Below are 19,943 nucleotides of genomic sequence, written 5' to 3' on the forward strand. Positions count from 1 at the left end.
GCGCCGCCCCGCACCCAGCCAGCGTGGCCGGCACAGCATGTCCGGGCAGGGAAGAAGGAGGTGGGTGCAGGGGAGGAAGGCTTCAGCATCCTGCCACGGAGGAGCCTGTGCTTGTTTTGCTGCAAAGTTGTAGCTGGTCTGAACTGGAACTGCCTGTCACATGAGCTGATTCAGCTGCTGAGCAATCTCCAGGTCCACAGCATGGGCTAGAGGGGAGGTTGTGGTGGTGGGTCTCAGCCCCAGAGAAGGAGGATGCAATCAGCCCTTCCCACACCTACCCCGGGGCAGGGAGTGAGCTGGGGGGGCACATGCATCTCACCTCCAGTGAAAGGAGAGCAGGCTGCACTAGCCGTCTCGGTTCTGCTGGGAGGGCTCCTTCCCCAGCTGGTATCATTTGGGGTAGCTTGGGTGCAGTCGGGAACAGGTCAACAGTTCCTGGTGCTAAGCAGCTGGTGCTTTTCTGCCAGCAGAGCTTTTCAACTTTGAACAGGAGTCCCTGACGAAGCCATGGCATAACATGCCTGGGCTGAGGTTTCCAGGTTTCCTTGCAGCTGTGGGGAGCCTCTGAGAGCAGGGAGGAAATTTCCCTGAAGTGCTGTCCTTGGCCCATCCACCACACAAAAGAGGCTTGTCAGATCTGTCCCACACCAGTCTGTGCGCTTTTTATGGCTCAAGCCTGGTAGAGTGCTTTAAAAAAAAAGAAAAAAGCTTTTAAAGCAAAGTGCTTGGATCAGGCAGCTGCTGTGAGAAGCTCTCCCATCCCTCTGCCTGCAGGATCCAGGCAGAGGACCTGCCTGACCGCAGGCAGAGCAGGGATAAATTGCCAGTGGCAGCAGGGCATGGAAAATCCAGGAGCTGGCCTACAGCTCCCTGGCATTACGGTATATTTATTCCACTAGGGATAAAGAGAGAGATGACGAACCGGGATCTGCCTGGGGCCTTTTAAGAGGAGCTCTGCAGAGCTGGCACCCAACTGGTGTTACATGTCCTGAGCTTGCCAGTTGCTCATGCGCTCGTCTCTGTGTCACGTGCATGCAGAGACAGTGCTGGCCCAGGGTGGCTCTGGACCCCTCTGTGGGACAGTAGGGACATTGCCCAGCAGCAGCTTTTGGGAGGGGTGCTGGGTCCAGCTGGCTGCTCCTTGGCTGGAGTCAAACAGGGTGGCCGGGAGGTTCTCTTCCCCATTTCCTCTGGCAGAGCCACATGCTGGAAATGCTGTCCTGCGTTCCTCCCACGGTGGCAGGGCACACAAACCCTCGGCAAATGGAAGCTGTGTCATTGCTAGAAAACAAGCCAAAGTGGAGTAAGCCACTTGCTGTCTTCCCTTGAGCCCCACCACATGCCTGCATATCTTCTACTTATCTCCCAAGTTGCAAATACAGATTTACCAGAGAGGTGTGGGCTTTATTCCCAGCTGTGTACCTGGTTGGCAGGGTGACCTTGGGCATGTCGTCTTATCAGCCATGACTCAGTTCCCCAGCTGTAAAATAGGCAGCAAATGTGACCTTTGAGAGTCCGGTGGAGAAAAGGAGGGTACTTCTGGAGAGAGCTGAGCCTAAGGGTGCAGAGGGGACACTGTGCTTCCCTGTGGGCAGCAGATCCCAGCATCCAACTGGTGCCAGCTCCAGAGTAGACTGAGGCCACAGTCCCCAAGGACGAAATCCTGAAATGACTGCAGGCAAAACTAGTGGTTGAAAGCCGAGCAAAACTTTTGGGCTTTACCAAAATGAAGTGGGGAGGGCTGGTTCCAACTTTTTCATCTCAAATGCATTTTGCAGTGTTCCAGTCTGTAACAGCTGCAGGGAAAAAGCCATTTTGAAGTGCTTATTCTGGAAGGTGGGGATGGAGCAGTTGGGCAACTCCTCAAGATTTCTTCTGTGAGTGTTGTGGTTTTACTGACTCTCCCTTGGAGGTGACCGGTTTCACAAACACATCTGGAAGGCTGCATCAGCCTTTCCTGGTGGGAAGATGGTGCCTCAGCAAAACTGACTGTGCTCCCTTGAAAATCTGGCCCTTCTCCATTGCAGCACTCCATGATCTGGAGTCAGTGCGAGGGCATGCAGAGACAGTGGCATCTTCTGGCCTCCACGACTGCTTATATTTCTATTTCTCAGTTCCCCTTCCCACTGCGACTTGTTGGTGTTGCTGGGCCTTTTCCCAGTGTCAGCAATGTAATCCTGTTTGGTTTAAATGTTTGTTTGTTTTAAAAAAATGGATCATGTTGCTGGAAGGGGTCTTGGGTGAGGTTGCTCCTGCAGTTGTGCTGGCAGACCTGAGAAGGCAGTAGCCCGTGGCAGAAAGCAGGGATGAATTATTTCTAAATGTGCATATGGCTGTTGCTCCCCAGCCTGCTGGAGCAGCCCAAAAGCAGCTCCCAAGCTCAATTTTTTTTTTTGCTAGTTTGCTCTTTTTACACATTGTTGTGCTTTATAAGCTGTACTGAGACCATGATGGACACATCTGCCAGACAGTGAGGTTGGAGCACTAGAGGGCCAGAGGAGATGTTGCTGGGCCAGGACATCTCTGCACCAAGCAGTGCCCCAGCCTCCCTGCACACACCTACAGTGATTATAATGTGAGGGGTGATGATTCCTGGAGGGAGCTGGGATTTTGTTGCTCACTGTGGGCAGCGGAGCATGTCTCCCTGCCAGCTGAGAGGGCAATCCTGGCGGATCCCAGCTCCAGGGTTCCCTCCTGCCTCGGAGCTGCTGTACTTTGGAGGCCTGCTTTGCAAAGCCAGCATCATCTGACCTTTCTCCGTGGGCTCACCAGGGAGCCCTGCTCTTCCAAGGCTACCTGATACTGAAGTCTCTTGATTAGAGCAACAAGGAGAGCCCAGGAGCCAAACCACTGAACGTGCCCTTTGCACTACGGTGCTGCTTTCCCCAAGTGCTGCTTCAGCCTCCTGCAAACAAGCTGCCCAGTTAATGTTTGATTTGCCCAGTGACGTGCAGCCCAGCTGAGCCAGCACAGCAGCAGGAGCAACCCTGGCAGATAACGCTGACCTGCCAGGGGACAGGATGCCAAGCCCTGGGGTCCTCACCGGGGATTAATCCACACTCACCAAGTTCCCTGGTGGCAAACACTGCCCGGGGAGCTGGTGCCCTTCCCTCTGCCCCAGGATACAGGGCAGGCAGCAGTCTGGGGTCTTGAGCAAAATGCAAGCAGGGGGCTGGGGTGCACCTCTTTGACCCATGGAACTGGTGTCTCTGCACATTGCCACCTGGAGCAGGATTTGTGTGTGAGGATTTGTACCCTCACCAGCCCACTGCAAGGTACCTGTAGGGTTCGGCCCTGCCCAGAACACAGCAGCCCTATTGCACAGCTCAGCCCCCCAGACTCCTCATCCCATGTCTGCCCCAAGGCTGGCTCCAGTGGTGACCAAGCCCAGGGCTGTGCAGAACTGGCAGTGGCTGGTGGCCACGGAGCTGGCTGTTAGCAGCACTCGCAGATGTTTCCTGTGGAGCAGCACATAAGTAGCAGTGTCTGGCCTGCTGCCAGCATGCCTCAAAAGGCTCTTGAGGTCACAAGCTACACCAGGCCAAGCCGGCCAAGAGCATGGCGGCTGCCAGGAGAGTGCAGGGTAGGCAGTCCTGTCGGCCGGCTCACATGCATGGAGCATGAGAGCCATGCACATCTCCTGTCTCTGGCTTCTGGATGCCCAACACTGGGGCTGGAATCTGCCACCCTGTGGGTCCTGGTCCTCCTCATGAGCTGGGCGCTTTCCCATCCCCATCCACTGGCTGCCCAGTGCAGTCAGCAAAAGCCCCAGAGGGAGTTGCCAGAGGACCCTGCTGGGTTCAGAGCTGCCATCAAGTGCTGGTGGCCATCTCCAGGCACAGCAGAGATTCTCTGGTGACAAGGCTTGTTCTCTGGGAGTCACTAGGGTGACACTGGTGCTGCGTCAGCATTGAGGGCTGGGTGTTTTCTCCAGCTCTCAGCAAAAAGCAAAGGTCAGGGCTGGGAGGCTCAGCTAGTGGGGATGGTGGGGACAGTGGGGATGGAAACTTCCAGCACCTGGAGCAGACTGTGCTGTGTCCTGGGTCACTGGACTCTGCTGAGCCTAGAGGTTTGAAGCTGGAGATTGCATGGTGTAACACTTTCCCAAGGCATGACCAGGATAAGTGTGATCTGTGCTGACTCAGCCACCACATGGGCACTTTGGCCTTGGACAGGGCTGGAGAAGTTCCTCATCCTCTTCCACCTCCCACCCGCTCGGCAGAGCCGGAACAGCCGGCAGAGCACCGAGAGCCAGCTCTAGGCACCCGCACTGCTGGATCTGTCCCTCTGCCCTGTGAATGGCATGGTAGCAGCGTGCCCTGCTGGGGCTGGCAAGTCAGGCTGGGGGGCTGCGAGTTGCTCTTCCTTCCACCCATGAGTCCTGGGTGCTGCTCTGGGCTGGGATTCAGCTTCCTCCTTCACATTTAAGCCATCGGCAGCCGGAGCCCACGCAGTTGCCTTTTTCCTCCGAGGAGGAGGTTGGTTGGCTCTCTTAAAAGTAGTTGGCTTAAAAATAGATCGCACATCTTCCCTGTTGCTGCAGCATGGGCACACACCTCCCTGCACCCTTCCTGCCCCAGCCGGGCCCCGCCAGCACCTTTTCGTTGAGGCTGCAACAGTGCCCATGCCTCGATCCTGATCTGTCCCTCTCTGCCAGCGCCTCTCCCACTGGCCTGGCTAGTCCTGGCTCTGTTGGCCCTGCCTTCAGCTCCCTGCCTGCTTTGAGCCATTGTGCAGGGCTGGACCGCTGTCTCAGCCCGGCAGCACTCCAGCACATCCCTACCAAAGGTAATGTTGTTGTGCTTTAGTTCTGTGCTGCACTCCACCAGCAAATGCTCTTCACCCCAGTTGCACCTGCACAAACCTCCCCATGGCCTGGCTGGATCTTGCCGCTTGGTGGCATGGGGCTGCACCCTCCTCCACACTGGGTCGGGTGCCTGTGGTGGGTGAGAGCAAGCTGGGGTGGCAGGTCAGGCTGCCGCTTCCCCAGCCACTGGCACGGAACCCTGGAGCCCGGCAGTCAGTCAGGTGTTGGCAAGTCGGCATGCAGTGGGGAGAGGTTTTGGCTCTGTCTGGCTGGGCATGGTGTGCCGTGTTGCTGATGCAGGACTAAAGCCAGCGAGGACCTTGCTGGGTGTCCCCACAGGTTTGCTGGCTGTGGCTCCCAACCCAGGTGTTGCTGGGAGTTAGGGTGCAAGCTGCGAACTGGGCAGCAAAGCTGGGAGCCTGGTGTAGAGTGGGGCAGCCAGGAGGGTTTGCCATGCCTCGCAGGCTGGTGTGGGGATTTGAGCATGCTGACAAGGTGGGCAGGAGCTGCAGATCAAAGCTGGCCTGGGTTTTGCTAGGCCAGCACTGATTTGGGAGAGGCTCAAGGGAAGTCCACTGGAGTTGGCACCAAACCGGCACATCTGCAAGCTGTGCAGAGACATTGCCCAGCGTGCCCGAGGGGTTGAATGGGACTGCGCCAGGCTTTCTCAGACTGGGAGGTGGCAGCTCACTTTGCAGTGTCCCTGCTGTATGACAGGGTGGGTTTGGAGGTCTCTGCCTGGGACCCCATGCACCCTCCGCCTGCCCTAGTGCCAGCACCTGCTGGAGATTAAGAACAGAGGTTTCCCCGTAGCTGAAAGCCCTTGCTTGGCCTCCCAGTACTGGCCAGCATGAACTGGCCTGGAGCTGGGATCTGTGGAGGGGAATGGGGAGTTTCTGGCTGGTTTGGGAGCACATTGCCTTCAGTGCCTGGATGTGGACATGGCTCTGCACTGTGTCGGTTGCCCATTGACGTAGATGAAGAAAGGTTGAACTTGCACACTGAGCAAGAGCAGAGCCTGGCCCCAGTTCTCAGGACTGAGTCCCAAACTGCTGCGTTCACTTGGTGAAGCTGTCCTTGGCTTTATGCTCTGCAGCAAGCCAGCTGTGGGTCAAGCGCTGCTGCGACACAGGAGTAGTGTTTGGGACTTGTTGCTGCAGAAGATGATCAGCTGTGGACTCTTTTGGCTTCTGCTACCTGTAGCTTTTCCAAAGTTGTCTTACCTCCTGTGTTTCCCAGGCTGGAAAACTGCAGATCAAGCCCACATACACATCTTCAAGGGTGAAACTCTTTTGCTCTTTTTATTTTCTTGCTCTTACTGTCCTCTCTTCCACCCCATGGGTCTCTCCTCCCTCTGTGCCCCACCTGCACCCCAGGCACCCTAACACGGTGGAGTAGCTCAGCCCCAAAGCGGGGAGCCAGCACTCCCAGGCCCCATTCAGGTAGAGCCCCTAAACCCTGGTCTTTGTTTTGCCCCGACAGGCCATCACTCAGTCCCTGAACACCATGACTGAGGACATTTATACCAATGGCTCAGCGACTCTGGGCAGCCCCTCCCACAGCAACGGCCGCGAGGTGCGGAAGATACGCCTCATCCAGTTCGAGAAGGCCACGGAGGAGCCCATGGTGAGAACTGGCAAGATCCCAAAGCCTGGTGGCACCCAAGGGGGTGGAGGGGCAGGTAGATCTATGCCAGTGGGCTGGCCTATAGTTGGAGCAGGAGATTGCTGGAGACCTTGGCCACAGGAAGAAGGTGCTGGATCCTGCCTCCTGTCTGGGGACCTGGAGCGAGCCCCATCAAAGAGTGGTGACGCTTGTGCCAAGAGGAACTGCAGCAGGCTGAGCTGGCCAAGCAGGGGACTTCCCCCCAGCCACTGGACAGCCCACCATGGACATGGGCCTGGAGAGGACTTTGCTCAGAGCGCAGGAGCTCTCCCCTCCAGCAAGCAGTCATGGATTTTCCTGTCTTCCAGGGAATCACGCTGAAGCTCAACGACAAGCAGAGCTGCATGGTGGCCAGGATCTTCCACGGGGGCATGATTCACAGACAAGGTAACAAGGCCCTCATAGAAGCAGTGTATGGGGTGCACGTCTGCAGCTCATTTCTTTCTGTGCAGAGATGAGGCAGCCCCCCAGCACTGCTGGCTTTCCCCTGTGATGTGGACATCTGTGTCTGTTCCTCCACTAGGAATGTCAGGAACTCAGGACTCGCTGATCTTGCTGCATGGTTGTCATGTTACTATACTGGAGGCTTTAGGGAGAAATGAAGGGTTGGAGGAAGGGCTCTTCCAAAAAGGAACTGGAGACTGTCTGTCTCTGTCTCGTGATGGGGTCACTGTAACAAGAGATGGATCATACCCCAGAGACTGCAGGGAAAGCTCTTCCAATTCCTAAAGTGCACAGGTGGGACAGGCTTGCTGTGAATTGGCTCTGCAGACCAAAAGAAGATGCCAAAAGAAATGAATAGGTGCTATTTTCTGGTTTGGGGTCCTGCCAAGGGGGCATGGAAATTAGATGTTCTGTTCTTAGAAGAGGCCCCTTTTCCAGCCTTGGATCTAAGTGGGAAGTCTGAGCTTACCCCTGGCAAAATAACCCAGGAGCCATTCCAATAATGCTACTGGAGCCTGATTTATAACAGTATATCTGAGGCTGTAATCTGGCTGGGTATATAAACTGAAAACACACAAAGTCAAGAATGCTTGTGTTAAGGGCCCTGTAAGGAGGCTGTCATTTGGCTTCAGGTGAGGTACTTGGGGTTGTACCTGAAACAGGTGCTTTGACTAGTCTAAAGTGCTGAAGGACACACGGTGGAAAGCAACCTGATGATCTTCAGACTGGATGAAGTGTGTGTATTGGGTGGAGTGGGAAGAATTCATTCCCCTTGTGCTTTGGTCCCATGTGCTTAGGACGTGTGGCTCTGCAAGCATTGCCCAGGCAAACACCACAGTGTCCTGGCCACAGCTTGCCCAGGAGGTTGGGAGGCTGGTGGAGCTGTGTAGTTTGGGTTTGGTGAGCAGCTCTTGTTCAGTCCTGCATTTTCATGTTTCTCCCATTGCTGGCAGGCTCCCTTCATGTGGGTGATGAAATCATAGAAATCAATGGGCAGAGTGTGAGCAACCACTCAGTTGACCAGCTGCAGAAGATGCTGGTAGGTATTTGTGTTTGGCAGGGCTGTTCCCCAGGAAGGACCCATTTGGCCTGCAGATGTGCATGCTGGCTGAACATTCACCCCCCTCCTAGATACCAGACCCAACACACAGCTGCCTGCAGCAGTGTGATGTGGCAGGAGAAAGGGCCGCTGTGCTGTAATACGGCCAAATGCCAGGTCTATGTACACAGCCTTGGTGGTCTGTGCTTGCTGCTTGTTTCTGTCCTCCTGAGACCAGCAGCGAAGGCTGTTGGCTGGGTCCCTGACATATGCTTGATGGGTGTGGGGCTTGGAAACCACCTCTGCTTGCCAAGGCTGGTGTGCAACTCCAGCCCAGGGGCCAGCTGCTCTTGCAGACCTGAGCTGCTCCTGCAGGTCATCTTGGTGCCATTTTCCTGCTGCTGAGGTCATGGTGATCCTGCCAGGCCCTTGCTAGAAAGAGCTTTAGACAGAGTCTCAGACCTGCCTTGGGTTCTCACACTAAGGTCATTCTGGTCCATGCCCAGCATGTGGGACCTGGCTGGAGGGAGGTGGTGGTGGTGCTAAGGACACCCACCAGCAGCCTCAACAGGAGGCCTGGCCCTGCTGCAGTGCCATGGTCCTCTCTTGCTTGGTGGCAGGACGTCCCTGCTCCAGACAGCAGGACCAAGGAGGAGCTTGTCTTTATCTGTTTCCTGAGAAGGGCAGTTGGCCCAGGAGGCCCCTCGAAGCCTCCAAATGTGGTTGTCCCCACAGGATCGTGTAGGTCTTGTGAAGCACGTGGGGCAACAGTGCATCTGGCCTGTGGCAGGCAAGGGAGTGCTGTGCCTCTAATGTCACCAGGAGGGCAGGAGCGAGAAGCCAGCATGGAGAGGACAGATGGAGGAGACCTGGCAGAACCAGCCTCTCCTCCCAGGCTCCTCACTGGGGCAGCCAGGCCGGAGACGATACAGATCTCCATGTTTGTTCCAGTGATGTTTAGCAGTGCCCACAGCCAGTCCCTTGTGGGGGTGTTGGTGTACCCCCATGGGGATGGGACAAGCATGGCAAAGCTATGCTGCCACAGCTCTTAGCTCAGCCCCAGCAGAGCTATTTCTGGCCAGGCTGTGGTGTCCCCAAGCATCACAGCATGGTTGGGAGCATCCAGGATGCTTGCCTTTGCAGGTCCTGGCACTCAGCAGCTCCCTACACAGGTTGCTGCTGTCAGGCTGCCTCCAGGCATCACCTCCTCCAACTCTTCTTTCTCCCCTTTGTTCACTAGAAAGAAACCAGGGGGATGGTCTCAATAAAAGTCATTCCCAACCAACAAAGCCGCCTCCCTGCTCTCCAGGTAAGTGCAGCCTCCAGACCTGTGGGCTGTGCTGGGACATGGTTGTGGGGCCGGGTGGGGCCAGAGCAAACCATGAGGGACCAGCGCTGGGGAGAGACCTGTGCTGAGCCAGGGGAAAGGACAAGGGGATGGCTGCCCAGTCACCTTGCCTGAGCTGCTGGAGGATGAAGGGACCTGTCCTGTGCTTACATCACTGCAAACGAGCAGATTTTGGCCCCGTGTGGATGTATTTACCCAATGTGTATGTAGGAACGTGCGCCTGGGATGCCTGAGCCACAGTGGTACGTGTGCAGTGTTTGGTGATGGGACAGCAGTGGCATGTGCACACCAGGAAGTGTGAGAGAGTTTCCTGCCACCTTCAGAGCCATGGCCATTAGAACCACATCCCCGTTACGGGGCCACAGCAGCACCTCCAGGTGCAGCACCAGGCTCTCACTGCTCCCCGCCATCATTGATGGCCAGTGCATCAGCCACAAGGAGGGTGACATAGGTCCGGATGCTGCCAGCATGCTTGTGACCAGCAAGTGGGAGGAAGGAAGTGGTGAGGGAGAGGAAGGCAGCTCCTTGCACCTGCTGCCACTGCCAGGGTGGGGGTGATGTGCTGTGGCAGGGGGTGACACCTGCCTGGCTTTGCCTTTGAAGTCCTGCTGTGGCCAAAATACTCAGGATAGTGGGGAGGGCTAGCTCCTCTGCCAAGACTTAAGTGCATGGTGGCTGGGATGCTGTCCTATTTCTGGGTGCAGGAACCAACTCAGTGCTGTGGATAGGCAGGAGTGGGAGGGTAGCTCAGAGACAGAGGGTGGGGGTGGATGGCGCTGGGCTGGGGGAGTCCATGTCACCCTCCTTCCTTTACCCAGAGAAGCTGAAGTCTCTGAACATGGTGGCAAGTGAAAACTGTCTCTGATTCTTGCTCAGCCCATGCTGTCCCCATTCCAGCTCAACCAGCCTTGCACATTTGTTTATTAAACAGTGGCCCATGTCTGCCCTTCCCTGCTGTCCATCTGCTCTCCCGGGCCTGACCCAGCCAGCTCCAATTGGCCAGGCCAGCTCAGTGCCGGAGGGGAAAAGTTACCTCAGAAAAAGAACATAGTTGCTGGCTTGCCCAAGGCTGGCTGTGGGCTCAGGGAAGGATACAAGGTCAAACTCCTTCCCAGCAACAGTTGTCCTTCCTCTTCCTGTCTCCAGGGCCGTGGTGCTGTCTGCTCCCCAGAAACACAGCTCACAGGCTGCCCATGTCTCTGCTTGTTGCAGTCCACTGCCGAGAATGGACTTGATTTTGTTTAAACTCCTGGATCCGCATGATCACCATCATTTCAGAGCCTGGCAGGCAGGATGGTGCAGATCCTGGCATCACGATGACCCCCTGCGCTGGCTTGCCCCACAGCCTGGCAGCCAGCCATTTTAAGGCCAACTGAGTGTCCCTTGGGGCAGGTCTGCTTGGGAGGATCTTAATGAGGAGAAGCACTGAGCACTCGGGGCTCTCAAGGTCACCTCCAACATGTTCCCAGGCACAAACTGCAGCCTTTTGACTTTAAAGACCAGGGCTTCTCATGCTGGAGCCTGCTCAGTGCCTGGGCTTCTAGCCCCAGAGAGGTGGCTGGCAGCAGGCAAGCAAATAAATAGCTTGCATTTGGAGCTGGCCCTTTGCACCACCCACCTTTGGGTGGTGCCTGGAGCTGTCTAATGCTAATTCATAATTGGTGTAAGGGAAGGTCTTTCCAAAAGTGACGTAGCTATGTCTGGTTGGGGGTATCAGGGCCGAGAAGCGGGAGCAGAGGCCTCCAGGCAGATGCCTGGGCAGTGCTTGCTGTATGACCCTTGTGTGTTTGTGTTGATGACCAGCTTCCTGGTGCCAGAGAGTGCTTTCAAAGCAAGCATCAGTCCTCATACTGAAAGGAGATTCCACTCTTGTCTTCCATTGTGAGAGATCTCATGTCACAGTTTGATCCATTTGCTCTGTTTTTCTGGCAGTGAGAGAGAACCACGTTTGTTCACAGACCTGCTGGCCCTGTGCCTCCAGCAGCATTGCTGAAGGAGGACATGCTGTGGGAAATTGTTTTGATGTGGAACAATGACAGCATGGTATACCCTACCCAGGGAGCATGATTTTCCAGGCCCTGCCTATCACATCTGAGGACAGGACATAGGCATCAGCCCACATGAATCCTTTTGTCCGCTCGCTACATGCTGTGTTTCTGGGATAAATAACTTGATGGGGTTGTACGTGGGGAAAGCCTGCATTAGAACAAGAATGAGGCTGATTCTGATGGTGCTGCTTCCCCTGTAGAAGGATCTCCTGCTGATGGCACGACTGCTGGGCAGCCCTTCAGACACGCTGCTGGCTCAGAGCCCAGCACCCTCCTGAGTGATCACAGAAGTCTCAAACAACAGGAACTGCCCATGACTTGTGGGAGAGCCTGCAGGACTTTGCACCATGACTGGGGGCTCCCAGCAGCCTCAGGCCCACAGGACAAAAAAACCCCAGGAGGGTAGCAAATGCAATGTGAGGTTTGTGCTTAGCCACAGCCTTACTTTGTTCCCTAAACCCTGCCTTTCACTCCCCATCCTCCATATCCTGCCTTGGCTTTTCCCCCATCCTAGTCCTGACCTGGTCCTGATCTTGCCAGTAGCACTGGCCAGAGACAAATTGCAGCTGCATCAGCATTTTAGATGAGAAACTGTTCATCCAGGCACTGAGAGCAAGCAGTAGTGCAGAAAGTGCTGGGTGCACATGTGTGGTCTGCCCTCCTCCTGGGGATAGGTGACTCTTATCCATCCTGTTGCTCTCTGATGGTCTGTTCTTCCTGAACAGGCTTCCTGGAAAACAAGGTCTGTGTGTGAAAGCCACATGCTGTTTCTTTCCTGACCTTGCAAAGATGTTTGGGGGGCAGCAAGAGCCCAGAGGCGCCCAGCTGCCTGCTGGCTTCAGGCCTTGAGGCCAGGGGGAGGCAGCAGGGTGGGCTGCCCCAGTGGGAGCAGGTGCTGTAGACTCCCTCCAAAAAGCTGAGTGAGCAGAAGGGAGAGGGAAAGGCCGCTCTGTCATGCTTTCCTGGTTCCCAGCACTTCCCCAGCCCCAGGAGGGTGGCACAGTGGCCTGGGAAGCAGCAGCAGCTCCTTTCCAGTTGCAGCTGTGATGAACATAACATTGCAAGAGTAGTTGATGCTGAAGAGGCCAGACACAGGCAGGGATGGACATGACACTGCAGCCTTGGCTCCCCAAAGGCCCCGTGCCACTCAGGGGAGTGTCTGCTGCTGGGGAGAGGCCAAGGTACAGCTGAGATGTGGCCTTTCCTGGGGTCCCCAGGACATGGGATTGCAGGTTGCACTGTTGTGATGGCTCCTCTCTGCTCATCCCATTGCAGACCCCAATTGCTGTGCACCCTGTTGGTCCAGGTAGTGGGACTCATCTCTGGCTGGCTCAGCTCACCAGCACTGTGCAGCACGGGGCGGGGGGGCTACATGTCAGGGTTCGAGCACCAGCTGTGGGGCATGCAGGCGTGCCTCGAGGCAGCAGCCGTTTCACTGGCTCCCAATAGGGCCAAGATGTTGTCCTCCTCCCTCCCTCACCCACCAGCACATCTCACTGCAGCTCCATGCCCAAGAGCTTCCCCCAAGGCTTTGTGCATCTCCTTTCTCCCCACCTAGCCTTGTGAGGCCTGGAAAGCAGCAGGGACTGGGGTCCCTCCTGGAGCAGGGACCTTGTGCCTGGAGCCAGCTCTGCAATCACTGCCAGGGGATGCAATGTGGGGTCAGCAGCTAGACACAACCAAGTTTAGCCACCCTGCATGGCCATGCTGACTCCAGCCTGCTCTCTTGTTTGCAGATGTTCATGAGGGCACAGTTTGACTACGACCCCAAAAAAGACAACCTAATCCCCTGCAAGGAAGCAGGGCTGAAGTTTCAGACCGGCGATGTGATTCAAATCATAAACAAGGATGACAGCAACTGGTGGCAGGGCCGGGTGGAGGGGTCCTGCACCGAGTCGGCAGGACTCATCCCTTCTCCGGAGCTGCAGGAGTGGTAGGTCCCTGGATTTGGCCAAAAGGGCTGGATCTGGGAGTGGAGGCGGGAACAGTGACCATGTGCTACCAGGAGTGTGACTGTTTTGGGTAACGCCAGCGTTACTGTTAGGAAAAGGAGGCAAACGTCCCCTTCATCTGCCACAGAGTGAGCCTTTACCTGTCCCAGCAGCCACCCTGCTCCTCTCGCCCTTGCATGTCTGAGGGACAATCCCACTGCTCCCCCAGATCTTGGGGTAACAGCTGGACCATGGTGGTGTCCTCCTCTCTCGGCAGGCGTGTGGCGAGCATCACCCAATCCAGTCAGAGTGAATCCCCAAGCTGTAGCCCATTTGGGAAGAAGAAGAAGTGCAAAGATAAATACCTGGCCAAGCACAGCTCAAGTAAGTGTGAGCAGGGCAATGGGCTCCATCCCCAGCCCTGGCCATCACTCCTGCCTCTGGGCAGAGGCAGGTCTGTCCTCCATGGGAGTCAGACGAAACGGCCCACCTGTGTTGGCAGTGGGTCCTCTGGAAGATACCCCACAGCTGTCAGCTTTTTTGAGTCCCTTCTCCAAAGTCCTCATACCCCTCAGGTGGCCACGTGTAGTGCACAAGGCTGGGGCCAGCTCATGCAGGAGCCAGGCACTGAGCTCCTATACTCTCCTGCAGTGACAAGCCCTGGCACTCCTGGCCCCGAGCTCCTTGGGACGTCAGGCTCCCAGGCCTCAAACCTTGCAAGCTGCTGCATGCAGGGCAGGTGGTGGCCTTGCTGCTGCTCAGCAATGAGGGAGCAGCCTGAACTGCTCCCCACAGCTGCCAAGCTGTGTCCCTGGTGGGGCAGGGAGCCTGCCCCTCAGTCACCCATGCAAACACCTCATGCTAAGCATGCCCTGGGCCAGCAAACATAGGTGCCTGAGGACATCCTGGCTCCTAGCCCAGCCTGCAGCTCCAACCAGCAACAAACATGGCCATAAATCAGGAAGATAAAGAAAGCTCTGCCAGCAACAAGCTCCCTGCAGCATCCTGCCCCATGTCCTACTGTCCTGAGCAGAATTACTGAGCAAGAGCAGCCCTGGCTTCTCCTTCGGCAGCTGCTGGTCCAGGACTCCAGCACCCCCTCTGCACCTCACATGCTGCTTGCTGCTGCCCTTTTCCCCAAAGCAGCCAAACAGGGACAAGCTCCCAGCCCAGTCCTGATCACTCCCTCCATTATGCCCAAGGACCTGCCTGTGGTCCAACATGTATGCAGTCCCGCTGCTGTGGCCAAGCCAGCTCTGACCACTTGCTGTCTTGTTTCTCCTCCACCCCAGTTTTTGACCAGCTGGATGTGGTTTCATATGAGGAGGTGGTGAGGCTGCCTGCCTTCAAGAGGAAGACTCTGGTGCTTATCGGTAGGTCCTGCCCCAGGCATCCTCCATAGCGCAGGGGCTGTGTGTGGTGGGTCCCCAGGGGGAACAAGGACTGGACAGGGGCTAGAGCAGTGCTGCCCTCCAAAACCTAGTAAGCTCTGGGGAGTATTTCTTCCGCCTGCAGCAGTCACCAAGCAGGCTGACCTCCTCCATGCAGCATTGTGCATAGTCTGGCCACCTGCACTGTGATGCTGAGGTAGAGTTAATTCAGGGGTTTCCAGCTCCTAAGTATTTTTATGGATAATTTTTATTAAAAGCAGCTGTGGTCTGCACAGCTGCACCAAAGCAAGCACTCCCAAGCTGTGGGTGCTGGGCACTTGTCAGTGGATGCCATTGGCATAGGCAGCCCATGTGGCCCAGCTGTGGTGGCCACTCAGCAGGCACAGGTCCTGTCTCCAGCTGGGGCTGGAGGCGAGTACACCCAGGGCAGGGAGACACCATGGACCAGCTCAGAAAGCAGATCCTGGGCAAGGCCCCAGGAGCTCTGCACCTTTCCTCAGATGCAAAGCTGCAGAGGGGCCCCAGCATCTCCTGCAAGGCTTCTCTGAGCCCAGCTCCAGCATCCATCCCTCCTTCTCTGCAGGGGCCAGTGGTGTGGGCCGTAGCCACATCAAGAACGCTCTGCTCAGCAACAACCCAGAGAAGTTCATGTACCCACCCCCATGTAAGTACCCAGCCAGGGTGAAGGGCACAGCACAGGACACGTTTCCTCTCACCTCCTTGAGCTGGGACCTCCTGACAGGAGATGGGGAGATGTTCCTCCAGCACCACCAAGCCCCTGATGTCAGAGGCCACCACAGAGGGCACTGTAGGACCTCCCTGCCTGCTGTCCCATGGGCTGAACCTACCCACAGATGGCTGCAGGGCTGCTACCGCACACACTGCAGAGACACCTCACTCTGCATATCCCAGTGGCTCTCCTCAGGCTGGCCAAGTTCCCTACTTGTCCTAAGCAGGAAGGAGGTGAAAGGGGACTAGTACAGCCTAGTCCTGAGGTACACAGGTCCTCCGTGCCGTAGCCCCATGCTCAGAAAGGGGAGGCAAGACACCCAGGTCACCCAGAACAGAGGCTGTCCACTCTGCTCTGTTCCCCAGTCCTTTTGGGGGCCAGCACTCACCATCTCCCTCCCTCCCCAGACACCACACGCCCCCAGAAGAAGAATGAGGTGGATGGGAAGGACTACTACTTTGTGTCTACTGAGGAGATGACCCGGGACATCTCGGCCAACGAGTTCCTGGAGTTTGGAAGCTACCAGGGAAACATGTTTGGCACCAAGTTTGAAACAGTGCACAAGATCCACCAGCAGGACAAAGTCGCTATTTTGGACATTGAACCCCAGGTAGTAAGCAGGGGAAAGGGTGGGCAGGATGGGGGCTGCCACAGATTGAGCTACCTGTGTGCTGGCTGTAACTGTCCCTGCCTTCCCTGTTGCACTGCCCACCGGCCCTTCCCAAAGGAAAAAGCCAGGGAGTGCTGGAGTGCCACTTCCATTCCCAAGATACAAGAGCAGTGAGGGTATTCCAACGTCACAGCAAGACCAGGGCCAGGCTGCCGTGGGGGTGCAGGGCCAGCACAGGCCCCACACAGGGACCCTTTCCCCCTCTCCAACACCAAGCATCTGGGTGCTGCTTTGCAAAGAGACAGTTGTGTCCAGTAGCCAGCCCAGAGCGGGGCTGGTGATGCCCTAATGTTCTGCTCCATGAGATGCAGGGGAAGCCATGCCGGAACTCCTGCTCCAGCTTTGCCGAACTGTCTCCACATCACCCAACCACACACAGGCTCAGGAGTCCACCCAGAGAGCCCACGGACCCAGACTAAGGGTGGCCCCTTTAGCCCACCACTGCATCAAGTGCACCATCGCATCCTGGCTGGGGGGGCAGCATGGGGTAGTGGGGGACAGCAGCCAGCCAGCTGCACTTGCTCCCACCCTGAGGAATGGCCACATTCTAACTACACCCCTCTCTCCACAGACCCTGAAGATCATCCGCACGGCTGAGCTCTCCCCATTCATAGTCTTCATTGCCCCAACAGAGAAGGCAGAGCAGGTGGGTGGCAGGGCACCAAGGCTGTCTCCCTCTGGCCAGGCTTGCCTGCCCGTGGCAGGGGGGGCAGGGAGCCTGCTGCAGCAGCCCAGGACTCTCTCCCTGCTTCACATCAGCTTCTTCCTGTCTGCATTGATTTTTGTGGTCCAGGAGAGCACAGCAACTTCCTCAGCCCAGACCTGAGAAACGCGAATTGGCGATTCCTGCAGCTGTAAACTCTCTCCCAGATTGACACTGCCCAGCAACCATCATCCCTGCAGCACAATCAGCTGCTAACATGTAGTAGGGAGCACAGCACAGCCCAGCCCAGCCCCCAGGGCCATTTCCAGCTGCAGCAGTGCTGCAGAGCAGGAACATTTATCCTGCCATCAGCAATGCAAATGGGACACACAAACAGCAGCTCCTTTCATTCTTTGCCTTAAGATGCTCATCCCTCCAAAATTAGGATGACAGCAGCACTGATGACACAGTTAACTCACACAGCGCCAAGCACCACAAGGCTGGCAGCCACACACTGCTATTTCCTGGGAAGCCCCCCAACACAGGGAGCAGTGCTGCCTACCCTGCCCTGCTGCAGCCTGCAACCCCTGATGGCTAACCTCCACAGGGAGACGGGAAGCAAAGGGGAAGCAGGGAAACCCATAGAGCTGTGCTTCTCCTGGACTCATGGCCAGCCACCTCCTCCAACCTATTAATTTGGGGTTCACAAAGCTTAAGATACAGATATTTATGCAGCCTTCAGAGCAAACACTGCACAGGCATTTAGAGCCACGTTAACCTGCAGAGGATTGTAAACCCAGATGCAGCAGGCTGGGGAGGGGGGGAAGGGGGGCCAGTGTCAGGGCAGAAAGGGCAGTTAGGCAGCCTGCTACCCCCACCTCCATACCCCATCACCCACCACTGCCTCCAGACAGAGGAATTAAGTCCTGCCGCAGTGGGCAGGGCCAGCTCTGCTGGTGCAAGCACTATATATAGCTAGCTGCCGCAGCTCAGGGAACTGCTTACTAGAAGGCATGGAGCAGAGCCAAAATGTGACCCAGCAGAGCTCACATGACCCAGGCAAACTGCTTATTGCTCTCCCCTCTCCACCCCCAAGAGCTGCCAGGCAAGACACACCAGAGCTGCAGTGAGAACAGCACCCCAAGCTCATGCCCCATCCCACCCCCAGCACTGAGGCATGGAGCCACCTGCGTTTCAAGCTCTGTTAGGGAGCTATGTGAAAATCGGTCTGGACTTTGCTGTTGAGGGCACAGCTGCCCACAGGGACACACTCCCAGGATGCCCCTGCTAGATGGGGAGCTGCGCAGGACAGCAAAATTGGCAGGAGGGAGCAAGCAGCTTACTTTTACTATGAAGAAATTTAACTCTATCCCAGCCCAAACCAGTAGAGAGGCTGGTACAGCACTCCCAGCAGGGAGAGACCATCATGCAGGGATCCTACCTTGAAACCAGCCTTAGGCCTTGAGCTGTCTATACTGCATAGTGTAGTAAAGAGCAGCCTGCTGCTCAGTGAACATTCTCCTCCCAGGGAGCTGCCACAAAGCATTTTGAAGATAAATACGAGACCAAGCAGGTCTGGCCTCACTTAGCAGGTAACCGGATGCTCCCAGCATTGCATGAAAGTCCAGCAAAACCCCCAGACACACACTCCCAAAGATCACACAACAGCTCCTAGCTTGTCAGACAAACTGCAGGGATGGGCTGTGCTCTGATAGTTAGCAGCCACTTGAGTTGGTTTTGGTGGTGGGAGGGAATTTGCCTGTTGGGGTGGGCTGTGAAATTACCCTCCTCCCCAGCCTCCTGAGCACTCTCTCCCATTTCTTGCAGTCAGAGGCTTTGCAGCAGCTCCGGAAGGATTCAGAGAGCATCTGGAGCCGGTATGCACACTACTTTGACCTCTCACTGGTCAACAACGGGGTGGAAGAAAGCCTCCAGCTGCTGCAGGAAGCCTTTGAGCAGGCCTGCAGCTCTCCACAGTGGGTGCCTGTCTCCTGGGTCTACTGAGAAGGCATCTGACCCCAGCTGCTTCCCATCAACCATCCTGCAGCCATGGGGAGAAACCTTCTCTTTAGCTTCCACACACAACCCAGCACAACTCCCCTCCTCTGCTGCTCCACAGACATGGTCTCAATTGGTTGACACACATGGACACACAGAGTCTCCGGATCCCCTCTCCCAGGGGAATGCAGGTCAGGGGCTGCCCAGGAGATGGCCACCTCCCTCAGCACTGCAATGCAGCACTAAGTGGCTACAGCAGAGCCCAGGGCACCCCGTTAGCTCAGAGGATGGCTCCCCACCTCACCAGGCAAGGGAAAGCACAGTCCTGCTGTAGTACCCGGCCAATCTTCTCTGCATCAGTCCCAAGGGAAGTGGTAGAGCAAGGCCTTTCCAGGCAGATGTCCCCTGCTATCATGGGAGTGCACACTGTGCCACAAACACCTTGAAAGCCTGGCTGGTGTCTGCAAGGCTTCAAGGATGCCCACGGCTTAGGAGGTTTTGCACAGACCATGCCAGAGCTCCTACATCCAAGGGTTTCCCCTCACAAATGGGGAAGAGCAGAAAAAGGCAAGCATGGATTTCACAAAGGTGGCATTCTCCGTGCCATGCCCAGGCAGGTCTCACCCTGCGTTCTGACCTTGGGAGTTCCGATTCACCCTGTGCAACTGTAGTTGTAAAAACTCACTGTATTTAAATTCTCACTGTCCAGCTTGGATTGTTATTGCCTAGCCAGAGAAAACTCGGCAGCAGCTGAGAAGTCCCACAGATAAACCCCAGAGGAACAGTTCAATGGGTAAACTGGATCCAGCTACAATTATCTGTTGCATGCAGTAGAAACAGTGTCTCTACAAAGATCATCCAAGCATGCTTTCCAGAGTCTAGGGTGTCTCACACATTGTATGCAAACATAAAAGCCACCCACACAAAGGGGTTCTTTCTTCTGCAGGAGCGTACTGACACATAAGCCCCACCATGACCATGTCCCAGAAAGCACCACCATGCCTCCCGGGCAAACTGTAGCCATCATTTAGGTGAAAATCTCATTTGTGTTCAGCAGTCAGCTAGGGGAAAGGGGAACGGGGTTAAGAAGTCTTGTGCAATTTTTTAAGGATGCCAAAAATAAAATCTGTTGATGTGCAATAGGGACCTTCGTTCTGATCCACTACAGGGAAACAAAGAGCAGCAATAAACATGTGCTGAAACATTGCTGTGACTGGTGTTTTGCCTCT

At 56.0% G+C, this 19,943-nt stretch overlaps 1 protein-coding gene across 1 annotated transcript; it reads left to right on the forward strand.

Moving 5' to 3' along the window:
• The first annotated feature begins 6,289 nt into the window (after positions 1–6,289).
• Positions 6,290–19,782, forward strand: MPP1 (membrane protein, palmitoylated 1, 55kDa). Its single transcript, XM_010570643.1, has 11 exons — positions 6,290–6,433; positions 6,781–6,859; positions 7,870–7,955; positions 9,196–9,264; positions 13,088–13,284; positions 13,560–13,666; positions 14,575–14,655; positions 15,257–15,337; positions 15,811–16,013; positions 16,645–16,719; positions 18,544–19,782. Exons 1-11 carry the CDS (start codon positions 6,314–6,316, stop codon positions 18,718–18,720), a joined length of 1,275 nt encoding a protein of 424 aa, XP_010568945.1. The 5' UTR covers positions 6,290–6,313; the 3' UTR covers positions 18,721–19,782.
• The last annotated feature ends 161 nt before the right edge of the window (positions 19,783–19,943 follow it).

Source organism: Haliaeetus leucocephalus, unplaced genomic scaffold, assembly GCF_000737465.1.
Source record: "Haliaeetus leucocephalus isolate CR32 unplaced genomic scaffold, Haliaeetus_leucocephalus-4.0 Scaffold296, whole genome shotgun sequence".
Lineage (NCBI taxonomy): Eukaryota > Metazoa > Chordata > Aves > Accipitriformes > Accipitridae > Haliaeetus > Haliaeetus leucocephalus.

Bases quoted from the DNA above. Each gene is read 5' to 3' on its own strand.
- MPP1 (XM_010570643.1), top strand. From the start codon at position 6,314: ATGACTGAGGACATTTATACCAATGGCTCAGCGACTCTGGGCAGCCCC. The intron at 6,434-6,780 runs GTGAGAACTGGC...CCTGTCTTCCAG, and splicing joins AGGCCACGGAGGAGCCCATG to GGAATCACGCTGAAGCTCAA. The intron at 6,860-7,869 runs GTAACAAGGCCC...CATTGCTGGCAG, and splicing joins GGGCATGATTCACAGACAAG to GCTCCCTTCATGTGGGTGAT.